Genomic DNA, 17861 nt, shown 5'->3' on the forward strand with positions numbered 1-17861 from the left:
TAGCCCATCTGTAAATAGCCCATCCAACTACCTCATCCCCATACTGTTATTTATTTGATTTATTTTGCTCCTTTGCACCCCAGTATCTCTACTTGCACACTCATCTTCTGCACATATATCACTCCAGTGTTTAATTGCTATATTGTAATTATTTTGCCACTATGGCCTATTTATTGCCTTACCTCCCTCATCCTACCTCATTTGCACACACTGTATATATACTTTTTCTTGTATTATTGACTGTATGTTTGTTTACTCCATGTGTAACTCTGTGTTGTTGTTTGTGTCACAATGCTTTGCTTTATCTTGGCAGGTCGCAGTTGTAAATGAGAATTTGTTCTCAACTAGCCTACCTAGTTAAATAAAGGTGAAATAAAAAATAATAATAAAAGAAGCACCCACTCTCTCTGGACAGAAGAAATACAGAAATGTCACTCCCACTTGGCCAGAATCATCCTTTGCATGACCATCGGGGCGAGGCCCGGGCTCGGAGGTCTTCAGCACACCTGCCACCACAGGTAATTCATTCTCACTCGCGTCAGGTTCCATTTCTGAGCCATCAGAGACAGCAGAATATGGTTTATACTTGGCGCCATTCTTCCTCAACACACATCTTTCCACTATACTCACCTCTTCTCCTTTTTCCTTGCTGTCCATAACCACATCTCTCCGTTCACCATGCTCTTGCTACAATAAATTACATTACATTAAAGTTCAAAGTGACATTCTATGTATCATTAAACCGTTGGGGAAAAGGCTGAATCATAGGTTAGATAGTGTTGGTAAATTATTTTAATGAAACCATAAGAAAACATTCAATTATTCAATTATCTGATTAACACCACAACACCATTTTATCCAGTAGATAGGCTGTGTGCTAATGGCTATTTGCTCCATGTGTCACACTTTATGTGTCATATCATAAATATCATGTTTACACCAGGGGTGAAAGTAAAGTGGTACGGTCTGGCGTCCACAAAATAAATGGTGGGGGTACGCTGTACAGGTAAAATATGAGCCTATCACAATCATTTAAATCGAAATGTTTAAAAAGAACTGTGGCCTATTATACTATGTTTTATCATTACCGCATGTCAGAGTCAGGAGCATTTTGCAAATGGACATGAAAACAGGTGGTAGGCATATGCTCCAAAATGTAATGTGTTTCGACGAAAAGAAACACTGAAATTATGCCAAGGCAGAGATGAGTGGCCGACACCGAGATACACGCAGACAGCAGTGGACGCATACATTCTGGCCTAATGCCAAATGCCAAATGTCATTACACTTTTTGGTGTTTTGTGTAACAGCTGTCTCTTTCCATTCACCACTGTTTGGAGGCTGGAAATATATTGCGAGTGAGTGAACGTGCGCGAGTAGCCTAGTAAAGGAGCCCTTGTTTGATAATCAGATGAAAACATCATGACGGGTTGTGTTTATGCCATAATAAAAGGTCATACATTTTATTTCTCGGTATAAGAGGTCTGCACCGGGAACAAATTAACTAGACTTTCACATCTGGTTTAAACTCATTGTATGCATGGGTAAAATGGGACTTGGTCTGCAAACACTACTAAAGGTATGCTGGAATGTGTTGCAGGTATCAGTTGAGGTTTGTCTCCATCATCTTTTGACTGGAAGAGTCTTTCACAGAGGAGCGCTCTGGGCGGCCCTTATGTAAAAGGGCAAGAAACCACAGGAACAAGAAGACACCTGTAGGAGGGATTGAAAAGTCACAAATCACTCAGCGATCACTCAGATTTAAAGCAGTCAATCATATATCTTTCCTTAGAGAGGTTGTGTGTGATAGGATACTGACCCTGGAAGCAGTTGAATATACTGAAGAGGTACAGTCCAGGGAGAGAAAGAGGGCCGTAGGTGCAGAACGCCAGCCCCCATGGTACTCCTAGCACACAGCTGAGCCCCAGGAACGTGGCCCAGTCCTTCCACATTCTACCCTTCCCTCTCTGCCCCCAAAGTTTCATCACCACCACACCTAGCATGGCTGTGTTGAAGAGGAAGACCAGGCCCAAGTATCCACTCACTGTGACGTAGCTGACTACCACTCCAGGGCTGTCTGTAGCACTGCTTATCCAACATCTGCAGTTAGACAAGAGTCCATTTGAACCTTTGTTTGTTTTCATGGCTATATATTTATTTAAATATTAACTTTCTGTCACAAAATACCGTGAATTGAACCTCACATGTCTGTTGATGAGCCATTATTGGCCCCCTTCATGTAGAAGCTATGTCTTCCGTAGACTCCTGAGAAACCACAGGCCACCACAGTCACAGTGGGTATGCCTGGAATCAAAGACTGCTTTTAGACTATACATTGTATGGTGCAGAATATCACTCAAATGTCAAAGAAGAAAAAAAAGACTTATGAGTGAAACTTGTGATCTCACCCCATCCAAACAGGCTCAGTTTGAGCAGGTATTTCCTGACATAGATGTTGAAGACGCGGACTAACAGCATGTAGAGATGGAATCCTTCAATGGCCAACCAGGTGAAGGTAGACAGGAGAGCCCAGTGCAGCATCAACCCAAAGGCCAGACAGACACGTCCCTCAGCCCCATCAGCCTCATGCCACACCCACCACTCGCTCAAGAGGTAGGAGAGGTGCAGAAACAGGAGCGCTCCTGTCAGATGCACATGAATACCTATTGACTGTTCAGAACTCCTCTTCCTATGGGGACAGAAAACAAGAGGCTCAGGCCCACAGAGATGTTTATATAATGTATACCATTTATGCTCTATTTCTGTGATCAGTCTGTGGACATATTAAAAGGGCTAAAGTGAGTTCTCTTGCTTACCTCTACTTTGAATTTTATTGCTTGATATTTTTGACACATACGTTTATGAATATCTACTATTGGTGGATGGTTTAACTACTCTGTTTATTTTTAAGGAAGAGAGAATACTTACCTAAGACATGTGTACATGACAAGGCTTACTGTTGTGAAAACCACAGAGAATGATGAACCAATGTAGGAGATGTAGCCTAGGTTGGCGGCATTCACAGAGTCTACCGACAACTTTGAGTTCTGTCAGTGGGAAAATAGGACAAGGAATCAAGAGTATGTTACCAGCTAGGACTGACCATACAAAAATTATGTCATTATTAAAGTGATAGTACACCCAAATTAACGTTTTGGCGTTGGTGGTACAAATCCAATGCAAGTCAATGGTACCTATTATCATTTTTCGCACTTCATGTCCAAATTATCCTAAAGTATCTACTATTGATTGCACAGCACAATTAACTTACTTATAGATGATTTGGACATGAAGTGCAAAATATGATAATATCTGTATCATTGCCTTGCATTGGATTTATGCCAAAAATGCTAAAACATGGCCAGGTTAACCAATCAAAGCATAGATTGCAGTCATACCTTGTCGAAGGACTGCTTATAGAGTAAGGAAATCATTATGACATTTTGTAATTTGGGTGAAGTATCCCTTTAAAGTGAGTGTTTTGAAGACTTCTATATCAGTCTTTGCATGTCTTACACAGCTATGCTTTGTATAGAGTCATTCAAATAATTAAAGTAAACATATATTTAAACAACTGTAGCACGTATTTACCACAAGCACAGCAAAGAAGCTGAGATGGTTGCAGCTGCACACAAACTCTCCGTGAATGAGGGTGGTGTTACAACCCTCTGAACTCCAATCCCCTGCAGACAGAAAAGCCACAAATGTCACAACCACACACACACACACACACACACACACACACACACACACACACACACACACACACACACACACACACACACACAGGAAAATAACATGGTAGTCCACAGCAGTGTTTCAACCACTAAAAGATGAGTCAAGCCATAACCCTACCTTCGCCATTATTATTTTCTGAGTCCTTCCAGAAAACACAAGTCCCTCGCTCCGTCTGAAACAAAGGCAATGTAAAACACACAGTGTGTAAAATGTATGGTTACTTCATTGAAGTATAGACTAGATTAATATTTGTTTTAGAGATGCACAGTCACAGTCTTATTCGTCCAATTAGTGTCTAGAGTTCAAGTAGCCTCCATTGCACAGTTTGTCCATTCACCCACCACATTTGTGTTTCTGAAGGCGATTCTGACAGGCTGGTCAAGGTCACTCACACCGTGGTCCCCCACCCTCACAGCCAGCACAGACTGCCTTAGGACCTCCCCTGATCTATAGCCTCGAACTAGACCGAGCTGTTGGCGACATTGGAGGAAAGTGCAACAGAAAGCAGTAACAGAGGAGCAAATGTGCCTTTTACTTTCATAAAATCCTTCCTCAAGGGAAACATCTGTATTTAACGAATTCACGATACTAAATCATATATTCATTGTTTTACTGTAGTGATAAATTGCATACCTGATATGGTAGCAGTGATACGATTTTGTCTGTTACCATTGGTTGGTTTCAGCTAAAACTAAGAATGGCCTATGAGTCAGTTACAAACCTTGAATAGAGAGCTGTTGAGTACAGCCATAGTAATGTGCACATAGTCAGTGGTATGAGAGTCGCTCCTCTTGCTTCTCTGGAGGGCATGTGCAGGGAAGTGCACTCTGTGTCCAGAATCCGTGCCCGCTTCTGCCTATGGTGGAATTATTAACGGACATTTACATTTTGAGTGCAACACATCCATCGGAAATAGCGACAATTGCAATATGCAACAGTAAAGAGATAAGGCTGTGTCTGAAGTCTTTGTTGCTGCACCCCAGTACATATGACTGAACCAGAAGGTTGTGAGATCAACAGCAATGAATTCATGATCTCACCTGATTGGATGCGTTGACAGACCACCTGTAGAAGTTTGGGATGTGCAGTCTGCCCTTTTGAATGCATCTTGTAATTCTATCCTCATAACACCTACCAAAAACACAAATCATCTTACACGATTTGACCCCTTTCTTATATTCAACTTAATCAATCTAATACATGGCTATCAAATCCCGTGTGGCTCAGTTGGTAGAGCATGGTGCTTGCAACGCCAGGGTTGTGGGTTTGTTTCCCACAGGGGACCACCAGTATGTAAAAGTACAAATCTGTATGCACTCACTAGTTAGTGTAAGTTGCTCTGGATGAGAGCTCTAAATAACAAAAATGTTACCCTAATGGACATTCCCATATGGACTAGCTAGATGTTTAACTGTGTAGCTAAAATGATAAACAGGTACTGACTTTCTTTGTAATATCCATGGCACGTTAAAATCCCCTTACAATGGGGGATGATAGGTGCAGGGCTTTTATTGGAGTACCTGGTCCATGGCACTTCTTGGTGAAGGCAATCTTCAAGAGCATCTTTACAGTTTGGAAGATGGTCTGGAAACGTTATCGATAAGGTTAGCCATTATGGTGCATGTATCACTCTGAAAACGACTAAAATCCATACAAGGTACCAATGCTTCATTTCAAGACAACCACATCAAAACAACCAGATGAAAAACTACTGTAGGCACTCTAGCACTAAAGCCAATGCGGGTGACAAAAACTCAGTGGGGACCACATCAATCAGGGGTGGCAAACCCTGGTCCTTGAGAGCCGCTATGAGTGCAAGCTTTTTTTCAGCTCAGTTGAGACACACCTGGTTGAACTAATCATGTATATTTAACAGACCTTGATTAGGTATCTTATTTGAATATGACAGCTCTCCAGGCCAGGGTTGTCCACCCCAGATATAAGTAAGGCACTTTAATATTTAACTGGTCAACTCATTTTCACTGATGTCCATGAATGTCCAAACATGTTTACATAACCTTGACCTATATTCATCCACACATGCCATCCATTTTAACACTTGATCAACACATAGAAACAAAACAGGAGCTTACCATTGGTACTCAGGGTTGCAGGGATGCATATAAATATGAGAATTAAATCACGGATCTTCATCACGCTCTCCCTTTTTCAGTCTGTGACCGCCGATGGGTTAATGGTCTGTCTTCTTTGTTGATCTTTGCTTGTGTGTTGATGTTTCCTGATTTCATATCATCCCCACAAATAGAGAGGGGGTTGGACATATTTATACATGCAGGAAGTTGATTTCTTATTCAAATTCGACATAGAGTATACTGTGTCATTTCAAAACAGGATGAATACAAGTAGGCTGTTGTAAACACAGCATGTAATGAATACAGCACTTTTATTAGTGGTTGATTCAATTTGTTAACATACAACATACACTTTAAGAAAAATCATCAAGAATAACACAATAAAGCTTAAAAGCATATTTCCTTTGTAGTCAATTTTTTTTTGGGGGGGGGTGTTTGAGGGGTTTGAGGGGTTAATGTTAGGTAAATTAATATATTAAAATCATTTTAGTTAGAATCAGAAACAAATCCTAGATGGTGGCAATTCTCTGATACGGATTTCATCGTTACAACATCTCTAAGACTCATTCTGCCATTCCCCAGAAAGTTACTAGAAAAGAGGATGTCTCTGTTTCCCAATCATAAGGAAATGGTCAAATGTGAGTGTATTTGAGAACCTACTGCTCACAGTGAGACACTTTCTGCAGAAGTGATATTATTTCAAATGTAAAAAACATGACCAGATTGCAACACACTAACCATAGTTGGTTAGACTGTGGAAAAGCAAGGGATAGATTGCCAAACTAATAAGGACGAGGCTGTGTGAAAAGGTCTATCACATAAGAATGCTTTGTCTCAACATGTATTATGTGGGCTTTATCCTAAAATTCAGAAAAACCTAAGTCACAGTTTACGTTTTCTTGCACTATGTCAACAAGATCGCAAAAACTCACTTTGATGGTACATGGGCTTTCTTCTTGTAAAACATTACAGTAACTAATTTGAAACAGAATATTGACAGTATCATTTCTTTTAAATGTGTGTGCCTTATTATCAGTACAGTTGAGATTCTTTCTGCTTTACCACAGCACAGTTCATTCTGCTTTACCACAGCAATCATAGAGAAACCTCATGGTATGCAGGAAACTAAATCCTTTGGTTTGTCACTGGCTAATTTATGCAACAGTCAGTTCAGCAACTTGAGATCGCATATTAATGAAGGTTGATAATCATAAACAGCATACACTTCAATGAAATCATTCTCTCAAAGCACTTTCCCAATAAATACATTGGAATGATACAGAAGAAAATACATCAACACAACTTTATTTTTTATTTTAAATTGATTTAACTAGTCAAGTCAGTTAAGAATACATTCTTATTTACAATGACGGCCTACCAAATGGCAAAAGGCCTCCTGCGCAGACGGGGGCCTGGCATTTTAAAAAGTGAATAAATATAAATATAGGACAAACACACACATCATGACAAGAGAGACAACACAACACTACATAAAGAGAGACCTAAGACAACAACATAGCAAGGCGGCAACACATGACAACACAGCGTGGTAGCAACACAACATGGTCGCAGCACAAAACATGGTACAAACATTATTGGGCACAGACAACAGTACAAAGGGGAAGAAGGTAGAGACAACAATACATCACGCAAAGCAGCCACAACTGTCAGTAAGAGTGTCCATGATTGAGTCTTTGAATGAAGAGATTGAGATAAAACTGTCCAGTTTGAGTGTTTGTTGCAACTCGATCCAGTCGCCAGCTGCAGCGAACTGAAAAGACCCAGGGATGTTTGTCCTTTGGGGACCTTTAAGACCTTTAACAGAATGTGACTGGCAGAACGGCTGTTGTATGTGGAGGATGAGGGCTGCAGTAGATATCTCAAATAGGGGGGAATGAGGCCTAAGAGGGTTTTCTAAATAAGCATCAACCAGTGGGTCTTGAGACAGGTATACAGAGATGACCAGTTTACAGAGGAGTATAGAGTGCAGTGATGTGTCCTGTAAGGAGCATTGGTGGCAAATCTGATGGCCGAATGGTAAAGAACATCTAGCCGCTTGAGAGAGCACCCTCACCTGCTGATCTATAAATGATGTCTCTGTAATCTAGCATGGGTAGGATGGTCATCTGAATCAGGGTTAGTTTGGCAGCTGGGGTGAAAGAGGAGCGATTACGATAGAGGAAACCAAGTCTAGATTTAACTTTAGCCTGCAGCTTTGATATGTGCTGAGAGAAGGACAGTGTACCGTCTAGCCATACTCCCAAGTACTTGTATGATGGCAAAGGGAATGATATTTGTGAAAGAGAAACAAAGAGACAATGCACATGCCATTAGACACAAAGCAAAAACTCCCCTTGCCATCTAAGTAGATATGAGTGATCTCCATTGTGGACAGACATTGTTTACTGGTCGGGGTTGTTGCCAGGATACATCTCCTCCTTGGGTTTGGCTGTAGAGGTGTGTAGAGCTGCTGATGTGATCTTGTTTTTCGCCGCCTGCTCCCTGTCTTTCCTGGCAGAGCCACAGATCCATAGGAATATAAAGAAGCCTTAGAGAGAGAAACACAGACAGATCATCACCCAGACTCCACCCACATAGGTGCTAAATAATAGGTGCTTTCAAACTATGCAAGATCATGGGGCCAAGTTTCTCTACCTGTCACTCCTCTCCCTTTGTACATAACCTTATTTGATCTCCACTCTCTTCCCTTCCACACCCTAAACATCAGCTTTCCTATCTCTTTCTGTCCCTGTCTTTCGTGATGTTCCCTGGGTCACCTTGAAGGGAGTTGAAAATGCTGAACAGGTAGAGGATGGGAAGGTTGACATAGCCGTAGCTGAGGAAGGCCAGGCCCCAGGTGATGCCCAGCAGGCAGGTCAGACCCAGGACGGTGCAGATGTCCTTCCAGGCCAGGCTTGCCTTCCCAGGCATGCCCTTACTGCTATAGCACTGCAGCTGGCAGATCCGGGTGGTCACCGTTAACAGAATTCCAGAGTTAAAGACAAAGATGAGGGTGAAGTAGGCCACGTTCATACAGTAGAAGAAGGGGATGTCCATGATCCAGCAGCTGCAGTGACACAGTGATTAAACAGAGATTCTATTGGACAAACTGCACCTGGTCTTTACCAAACACATCATCACCTTGTCCTTAACGTTCACCTATTGATTAGGAGCATAACTACACGGTACATTGGGCCACCCCTGAAATTGTATTGATATAAAGTGTACATTCAAAAAGAGAAAGATAACATTTACTCACATTGTATTTGTCTGGTTAGTGTCTGCCATAGTCATTTTTGTAGGTCCATATAATGGTTTGATATCCTTGACTGCCAATGAAACTCCCACAATGATACCAGGGACCCCTGAACAGTGCATACACAGGATGAGTGTATTCACATATCTGACCCCGGTTCCATGTCTTGTTCCACTGTATCTCTCACCTGAATGAGCATGTTTATAACTGATTCACTTACCCCAGCCAATGACAGACAGCTTGGCCATATAGTGTCGGTAGTAAGTGTTGAACACCTTGACCAGGAGGAGATACAGGTGGACAGCTTCAATGGCCATCCAGGTGAAACAGCTGAGGAGGCTGTAGTGAATGGCCGCCGCAATGAAGATGCACACGCCCCTGATGTCCAGGCTGGCCCCCCACTCGTTGAGTAGGAAAGAGGTGTTGAGTAGGAACAAAGCCCCGCTCAGTGACACGTGGATGCTGTTGGCATTGTCCCCCCTGGAGTTTCTAAAGTAAGGGCACAACAGTATCAGACAGCTGATAAAACAGGGTGGATAGATGACTAGTACGGGTGCAGTCCTCTATACAGACACGGGGATAACTACACGGGCCATGCTGAAATAGGCACGGGATACAATATACAGTGGAAGTGATCCAATTCCAAAATGGAGAACGAAGGGAAAAGTGGGCACGCAACATTTTGGTGAGGTGGGGTCACATACGTGGTGATGACGTAGGTGAGGAAGGATACGGCGGTGAAGAAGGCAGACAAGCCACAGCCAATATAGCTGATGTAAGACAAGATCTGCCAGTGCACACTGCCAACAGATAGGTCAGAGATCTGGAGGGGATAAGAACGGATAAGGCATGACGACGAACACCAGATGACATTTATGATAGAATGATGTAGATAGGTCAATGGATTGAATATAAATGGCTCACCAGCAGCACGGCAAACGGCGTGGTGTGGTTACAGATGCACTCCACCACGCTGTCGTTGATCTTAGTAACGCATCCATCCGTTTTCCAAAAGACAGTGTCTGGGAGGCTTATGTTCCCAGTGTGGAAGAGAGTACCTGTTTTTAGTCATTCACAAATGTGGTCAGTAGGTGTACAGCTTCTATTGCCATATGAGACAATAACAAAATGTTATGCAAAGGACTGTGGTATGCAAAGGACTGTAGTTGTATGCAAACACTGTTACATATTGGAACAGAAATATACCCACCATATTCATTGAAATATTGACATGACAGGCTGTAATTCACCTGTAGAGAAAAACCACTGATACGGTAATGCAATAATAGAATCAGCTGTGAACTACAGTGAGAAACAAAAGTATTGGGATCAGTGACACATTTTTGTTGATGCTTTGGCTCTGTACTCCATATTTGATGACAATGAGGTTCAAGTGCAGACTGTCCGCTTTCATTTGAGGGTATTTTCATCCATATCGGTTGATAAATAATAATAATGACGAGTGAGAAAGTGACAGACGTACAAATATCAAAACAAACAAGAAATGCATAGATTCACAAGCTTGATGTAATCATTGCATGCTAGGAATATGGGACCAAATACTAAACTTTTGACTACTTTAATACACATATAAATGACTTAAAATGGAGAGACTATGTACAAAAAGGGCTGTAATTTCTAAACAGTTCACCCGATATGGATACCCTAAAATTAAAGCTGGCAGTCTGCACTTTAACCTCATAGTAATTGGCTCTGTACTCATAGTCCTGGAGTACAGAGCCAAAACAACCAAAAATGTTGATTTGTACAGGAACATCCTAAATTGTATGATGACAATTTACTGGTATTATAGGGTCAAGCAATTTGAACTGCATCTTCAGTGGAGTGGTCAAGTTCTGAAGTCGTCTGCCGCCCTCCATCTCTATCCGCATGACCCTGGTTCTCACGAGTTCCTCTTTAAACTGGATAGAAGAGGGTGATAATGACATGGAGGATTATGAGGGTTCTGATTTCATGAAAGCCTCGTCCATCAAATCACAAAATGTTTAATTTATTTAAATTGATTGAATTGGAAGAATGATTGAATTGAATTATAGAATAGATGCACAATATGAGAAGTCCTACCATGAACTCATTGGGTGATTTATAGGTGACCACGCCCACTTTCCTCTTTCCCTCTGGGATGTTCTGGAGTGCATCAATAGGGATCCATATTTCCGAAATGTAAGAGTTGTTCTCAGGGAAGAGCTAAATGATTTCAGCGAGAAAATAAGTACCAAGCTGAATACTATACTCATTCTCATTAAAGGGACCCTTATGCAGTCAGAGTATTACAATATGTACATAAAATATACACAGACAACATATTTACTCAGGACATACACTACCGTTCAAAAGTTTGGTATCACTTAGAAATGTCCTTGTTTTTGAAAAAAAAGCACAGTTTTTGCCCATTAAATTAACATCAAATTGATCATAAATACAGTACAGACATTGCTAATGTTGTAAATCATTACCAGCGACTATTGTCGCTGGAAATGGATTATTTTTAATGGAATATCTACATAGGCGTACCGGGGCCCATTATCAGCAACCATCACTCCTGTGTTCCAATGGCACGTTGTGCTAGCTAATCCAATTTTATCATTTTAAAAGGATAATTGATCATTAGAAAACCCTTTTCGCAATTATGTTAGCACAGCTGAAAACTGTTGTTCGGATTAAAGAATCAATAAAACTGGCCTTCTTTAGACTAGTTGAGTATCTGAAGCATCAGCATTTGTGGGTTCGATTACAGGCTCAAAATGGCCAGAAACAAATAACTTTCTTCTGAAACTCGTCAGTATATTCTTCTTCTGAGAAATGAAGGCTATTCCATGCGAGAAACTGCCCAGAAACTGAAGATCTCGTTCAACGCTGTGTACTACTCCCTTCACAGAACAGCGCAAACTGGCTCTAACCAGAATAGAAACAGGAGTGGAAGGCCCCGGTGCACAACTGAGCAAGAGGACAAGTACATTAGAGTGTCTAGTTTGAGAAACAGACGCCTCACAAGTCCTCAACTGGCAGTTTCCTTTTAGCTGTTCTAACATAATTGCAAAAGGGTTTTCTAATGGTCAATTTGCCTTTTAAAATGATAAACTTAACTAACACAACGTGCCATTGGAACACAGGAGTGATGGTTGCTGATAATGGGCCTCTGTGCGCCTATGTAGATATTCCATTAAAAATCATCCGTTTCCAGCTACAATAGTCATCTACAACATTAACAATGTCTATACTGTATTTCTGATCAATTTAACGCTATTTTAATGGACAACATATTTGCTTTTCTTTCAAAAATAAGGACATGTCTAAGTGACCCCAAACTTTTGAACGGTAGTGTATACATTTGGCGTTTACACATGCTCTATAGGTTGGGTACCTCTCTGACCTCAATCTGAAACAAGATGCCCAAACACAAAACCCCAGATAAAAGCAGCCCTACCTCTGGAGCTTTTATGTGCACCATCTTGTCATTGGCACTGGTTAGGTTGGCTAGGTTGAACACAGTCAGAGCCAGATCCCTGAGGTTGTAGAGCACAGACTCTCCAGTGAATGAGATGTTCATGATGCTGTGTATGAGGCCCCGTTCAATGCTGCAAGTACAACACAGATACAGGGCAGGTTATCAAAGTTACGTCTCTGTCAGAAGTAAATGGAAATAGGTGGGCTGGTTACTTACTCAATAAACATCATGCCCATGGTGTGATTGTTATTAAACAGGTCTGCACACATACTTCGTATGTTCAAGATCTTTCTAAGTTTCTTTGGACCTGCACCGGGATGATCTTGTATCTCTCTCAAAAGGGCATTGATTGCTGTCTCTGTACAATTGGTGACTTCACACGTGGACGAAGCTGAGGGACAGAAAAAAGAGCCTTTTGTACTGACATTACAGTTTAGGAGGGGTTATATCAAACCTATGACATTACAGAGGAATCACCGCCACAGTTTCACATTTCATCCACAATTTCTATATTGTGAATATGTATACAAAGAAAATAAGTTGATTTGCTCACATATGTTGAAGATGAACTTGCCGATTGAGTGACTGGCAAAAGAAATCTGCACCGTCCGACAGTCAGTTAGGTTCATTGAGGTCACATTCATCGAGGTGCAATCAACATAGCTTTCCCTGGACGCCCAATAGCATTTCAGAGCATCCTCAGCTTTATCGTTGATGGTGATATTCTCTTGTAGAATCTTCATTGAAATCACCCCAGTTGTGGTGTTGAAATAAAAGGTATTGTCTATGGAAATGAAATAGCATGCATTAAGTTATTATTATTTGGTTGATATCCCATAATTCAAATGAGGAGTTACAACAACCATGAATGGGGTTATTTACAACTTGTTGCCTAATTATTACAACAGTTGCCAATTGTTCCAATATCAAATCAAATCAAACTTTATTTGACACATGCGCCGAATACAACAAGTGTGGACCTTACCTTCAAATGCTTTCTTAACCAACAGTGCAGTTCAAAAAGAGTTAAGAAAATATTTACCAAATAAACTAAAGTAAAAAATTATAAAATAACAATAACGAGGCTATATACAGGGGGTACCGGTACCGAGTTAGTGTACGGGGGTACAGGTTAGAGGTAATTTGTACACGTTGGTAGGGGTGAAGTGACTATGCATAGATAATTAACAGGGAGTAGCAGCAGTGTACAAAACAAATGGAGAGGGGGGGGGGGGGTCCATTTGATTATTTGTTCAGCAGTCTTATGACTTGGGGGTAGAAGCTGTTAAGGAGCCTTTTGGTCCTAGACTTGGCGCTCCAGTACTGCTTGCCATGCGGTAGCAGAGAAAACACTCTATGACCTGGGTGACTGGAGTCTCTGACAGTTTTATGGGCTTTCCTCTGACACATATTATATAGGTCCTGGATGACAGGAAGCTTGGCCCCGGTGATGTACTGGGCCGTACGCAGTGCTCTCTGTAGTGACTTACGGTCAGATGCCGAGCAGTTGCCATATCAGGCGGTGATGCAACGGGTCAGGATGCTCTCAATGGTGCAGCTGTACAACATTTTGAGGATCTGGGGACCCATGCCAAATCTTTTTAGTCTCCTGAGGGGGAATAGGTTTTGTCGTGCCCTCTTCACGACTGTCTTGGTGTGTTTGGACCATGATAGTTTGTTGGTGATGTGGACACCAAGGAACTTGAAACTCTAGACCCGCTCCACTACAACCCTTTGATGTTAAATGGGAGCCTGTTCGGCCCACCTTTTCCTGTAGTCCACGATCAGCTCCTTTATCTTCCTCACATTGAGGGAGATGTTGTTGTCCTGGCACTACACTGCCAGTTCTCTGACCTCCTTCCTATAGGCTGTCTCATCATTGTCAGTGATCAATATTAACACAAATCAAATGTACTTAAGTCCTCCCTATCAATACTTTATACTATATTTTGTCCACATGAGGTTGGTGGCACCTTAATTGGGGATGACGGGATCGTGGTAATGGCTGGAGCGGAATAGGTGGAATGGTAGCAAATACATCAAACACATGGGTTCCATTCCATTAGCTCTGTTCCACCCATTATTATGAGCCGTCCTCCCCTCAGCAGCCTCCACTGATTTGGTCCCACAGTGCATTAAAATGAAACACAGTTTGAGATCATTAGTGTGTTAGTACCTGAATTTGAGCAAATCATAGCCAGTGTTCCAGATATCAGCAGGAGTAGATGCAGAGGAAACATTGTGGCTGTTTTAAGGGTAGAACAGTACAAAATATGAATGACAAAAAACATACGTTACAAAGTAATCCTTATTTTCAACATACTGCCATAGCCCTTGCCACTCATTCAACATCACACTCAGTAAAGTGCACAATGCAGCCCGAGAATTACATTTCAGCTTGACACCTAGGCTAACACTACTTAATACCACAACAATATCCCTAACACATTCTGTTTGTTTTCAACAATGCGTCAGCACTAACAAAACCTAGCCATGCTTTCTGATTATCAACACAGTGATGTCTGCTTATTACCAGGCATATCATTTTGCCATCACTCAGGTAAGATAATGACACAACATTATCAAGTTAAATGAAAGTACTTTTCTGGAACAAAAAAATCAACTCAACAGCTGAACTTTACAATGACAAAATAGGATTGAATCATATTCCTCACACACGAACACATACACTTACTTACATGCTAGGAGTTGATTTCACTCACATTTGATGTTCTTTTGGGATGAGAAAATGGTCTGTCAAACCACTGTGTGCTTTGAAGAGAGAACACAGTAAAATCCCTTCTCTTCTAATGTTAGCTCATGTCATGATTGTTCATAGTCATATATCATTTTGTGACTGCAAAATGTACGTTTATGTTAGCTTTAGAGGAACCTGGTGGCATTGCATTTGTTTTATGCAAATCTAGTCCGAACTTCAGCTTGCTCGAGCCGAGCATCAATGAATGGGCTATAGTTCAGCTTACGTCAACATATTTATTTTCTGTTGCAGGTTTATCAACTAGTGAGGGATAGGATCTCACAGCATTACATCAGATCCTGTTGGCTCACATGATTTATGATTGAACAAACCACACACAAAAACAGTTCTGATAAACACCTTCCTTCATTCCATAACTAAACAATTACATGCTATTGTATTGGTACAAAACAAGTGGGTGGTTTGTAGACACTTTCGAAGGTTCCACAGTTTAGGGCAAGAATTCTCAAAATAACAAAATCTCAATAAAGTTTGAAATTAACATTGATAACAACAGTGCTGGATTGGTTGACAACAGACTTTTGTTCTCAGGCAGATCAGATATTAGTACAGTGAGTGTCACTACCAGGTTGGCTGTCCTCAGTCTTCCATTTGAACACACAAAACCAGAGGAAGATGAATAAAATGTACAAAAGAAGATGACACATTTTACTCCTCGAAACAGAACTTCATTACAGTATTCAGTCGACCTCTCACAACCCACACAATATATTCCAAATGTCAATACTTATTCAAAGTTGTAATTTTCTGTAAAAGCTGTAAAAGCATTACAAACAACTTCCAGAAGGTTTAAAATGTGTTGCAAGTGTTGGTGAGTTCACACAAAACGTGGAAAAGTGGTTTATGGAACAGCAGGGTATGAACCTTTTTTGATGCTATTTGTACTATTTGTTTGTACTATTTGGTTGTTTGTATCAAATCAAATTGTATTTGTCACATGCGTCGAATACAACAGTTGTAGTCCTTACAGTGAAATGCTTACTTACAAGCCCTTAACCAACAATGTTGGTAATGAGGTAATATGATCTGATCTGTTTCACCTGTCTTTGTGTTTGTCTCCACCCCCCTCCAGGTGTCGCCCATCTTCCCCATTATCCCTACTACCTTAGTTCTCTGTCTGTTGCCAGTTTGTTTTGTTTGTCAAGCCTACCAGCGTTTTCCCCATTGCTTCTGTCTGTTTCTGTACATGTAGGTAGAGTTAAAGTGACCATGCATAGGTTATAAACAGAAAGTAGCAGCAGCGTTAAAGAGGGTTCTGGATAGCCCTTTGTTTAGCTGTTCAGGAGTCTTATGACTTGGGGGTAGAATCTGTTAAGAAGCCTTTTGGACCTGGACTTGGCACTCCAGAGGGCATAGCGTGATTTCTTATAAGCATCCGGGTGAGAGTCCCGCTCCTTGTAAGCAGCAGCTCTACCCTTTAGCTCACTGATGTGGTGTACTCCTCAATGCCATCAGAAGAATCCCGGAACATATTCCAGTCTGTGCTAGCAAAACAGTCCTATACACCACATCACCTGCTTCATCTGACCACTTCCACATTGACCGAGTCACTGGTGCTTCCTGCTTTAGTTTTTGTTTGTAAGCAGGAATCAGGAGGATAGAATTATGGTCAGATTTTCAAAATGGAGGGCAGGAGAGAGCTTTGTATGCGTCTCTGTGTGTGGAGTAAAGGTGGTCTAGATTTTTTTTCCCTCTGGTTGCACATTTAACATGCTGGTAGAAATGAGGTAAATTTGAGTTGGTATTTGGTATTTGAGTTTCCCTGCATTAAAGTCCCCGGCCACTTGGAGCGCCGCCTCTGGATGAGCGTTTTCCTGTTTGCTTATGGCCGTATACAGCTCAAAAATACATAGACTGCTACCCATTGTCTTACCAGAGGCTGCTGTTCTATCCTGCCGAAGAAGCTAAAAACCCGCCAGCTGTATGTTATTCATGTCGTCGTTCAGCCACGACTCTGTGAAACATAAGATATTACAGTTTTTAATGTCCCATTGGTAGGGTATACAGTGGGGCAAAAAAGTATTTAGTCAGCCACCAATTGTGCATGTTCTCCCACTTAAAAAGAGATGAGAGAGGCCTGAATTTTCATCATAGGTACACTTCAACAATGACAGACAAAATGAGGGAAAAAAAAATTCTGGCTCTCACAGACCTGTAACTTCTTCTTTAAGAGGCTCCTCTGTCCTCCACTCGTTACCTGTATTAATGGCACCTGTTTGAACTTGTTATCAGTATAAAAGACACCTGTCCACAACCTCAAACAGTCACACTCCAAACTCCACTATGGCAAAGACCAAAGAGCTGTCAAAGGACACCAGAAACAAAATTGTAGACCTGCACCAGGCTGGGAAGACTGAATCTGCAATAGGTAAGCAGCTTGGTTTGAAGAAATCAACTATGGGTGCAATTATTAGGAAATTGAAGACATACAAGACCACTGATAATCTCCCTCGATCTGGGGCTCCACGCAAGATCTCACCCCGTGGGTCAAAATTATCACAAGAACGGTGAGCAAAAATCCCAGAA

The 17861-nt window shown here is 41.4% G+C and overlaps 2 protein-coding genes across 5 annotated transcripts; both read right to left on the minus strand.

Annotated features, from left to right (window-relative positions):
- Positions 1 to 1435: 1435 nt before the first annotated feature.
- Positions 1436 to 6008, minus strand: LOC110506394 (adhesion G protein-coupled receptor G3). Of its 2 annotated transcripts, XM_021585981.2 has the most exons (12): positions 5832 to 6008; positions 5259 to 5322; positions 4779 to 4869; positions 4460 to 4594; positions 4080 to 4208; positions 3856 to 3910; positions 3592 to 3683; positions 2929 to 3047; positions 2409 to 2689; positions 2205 to 2304; positions 1820 to 2100; positions 1436 to 1713 (listed from the first exon to the last, which is right to left on the minus strand). In XM_021585981.2, the coding sequence occupies exons 1-12, from the start codon at positions 5890 to 5892 to the stop codon at positions 1604 to 1606; spliced, it is 1518 nt and encodes a 505-aa protein (XP_021441656.2). In that variant the 5' UTR covers positions 5893 to 6008; the 3' UTR covers positions 1436 to 1603. The 2 variants fall into 2 exon arrangements, with proteins under 2 accessions (XP_021441656.2, XP_036819586.1); XM_036963691.1 differs by lacking the exon at positions 5832 to 6008 and having other exon boundaries at positions 5182 to 5322.
- Positions 6009 to 8024: 2016 nt separating this feature from the next.
- LOC110506396 (adhesion G-protein coupled receptor G5) lies at positions 8025 to 16342 on the minus strand. Of its 3 annotated transcripts, none has more exons than XM_036964487.1 (14): positions 15280 to 16342; positions 14733 to 14801; positions 13110 to 13340; positions 12773 to 12947; positions 12536 to 12686; positions 11173 to 11295; positions 10890 to 11009; positions 10298 to 10337; positions 10012 to 10145; positions 9792 to 9910; positions 9308 to 9576; positions 9091 to 9196; positions 8609 to 8898; positions 8025 to 8379 (listed from the first exon to the last, which is right to left on the minus strand). In XM_036964487.1, exons 2-14 carry the CDS (start codon positions 14794 to 14796, stop codon positions 8234 to 8236), a joined length of 1968 nt encoding a protein of 655 aa, XP_036820382.1. In that variant the 5' UTR covers positions 14797 to 14801; positions 15280 to 16342; the 3' UTR covers positions 8025 to 8233. The 3 variants fall into 3 exon arrangements, with proteins under 3 accessions (XP_036820382.1, XP_021441659.2, XP_036820381.1); XM_021585984.2 differs by having other exon boundaries at positions 15256 to 16342; XM_036964486.1 differs by lacking the exon at positions 15280 to 16342 and having other exon boundaries at positions 14733 to 15246.
- Between the last annotated feature and the right edge of the window lie 1519 nt (positions 16343 to 17861).

The sequence above is a fragment of the Oncorhynchus mykiss genome, chromosome 26 (assembly GCF_013265735.2).
Source record: "Oncorhynchus mykiss isolate Arlee chromosome 26, USDA_OmykA_1.1, whole genome shotgun sequence".
NCBI classification, from domain to species: Eukaryota; Metazoa; Chordata; class Actinopteri; order Salmoniformes; family Salmonidae; genus Oncorhynchus; species Oncorhynchus mykiss.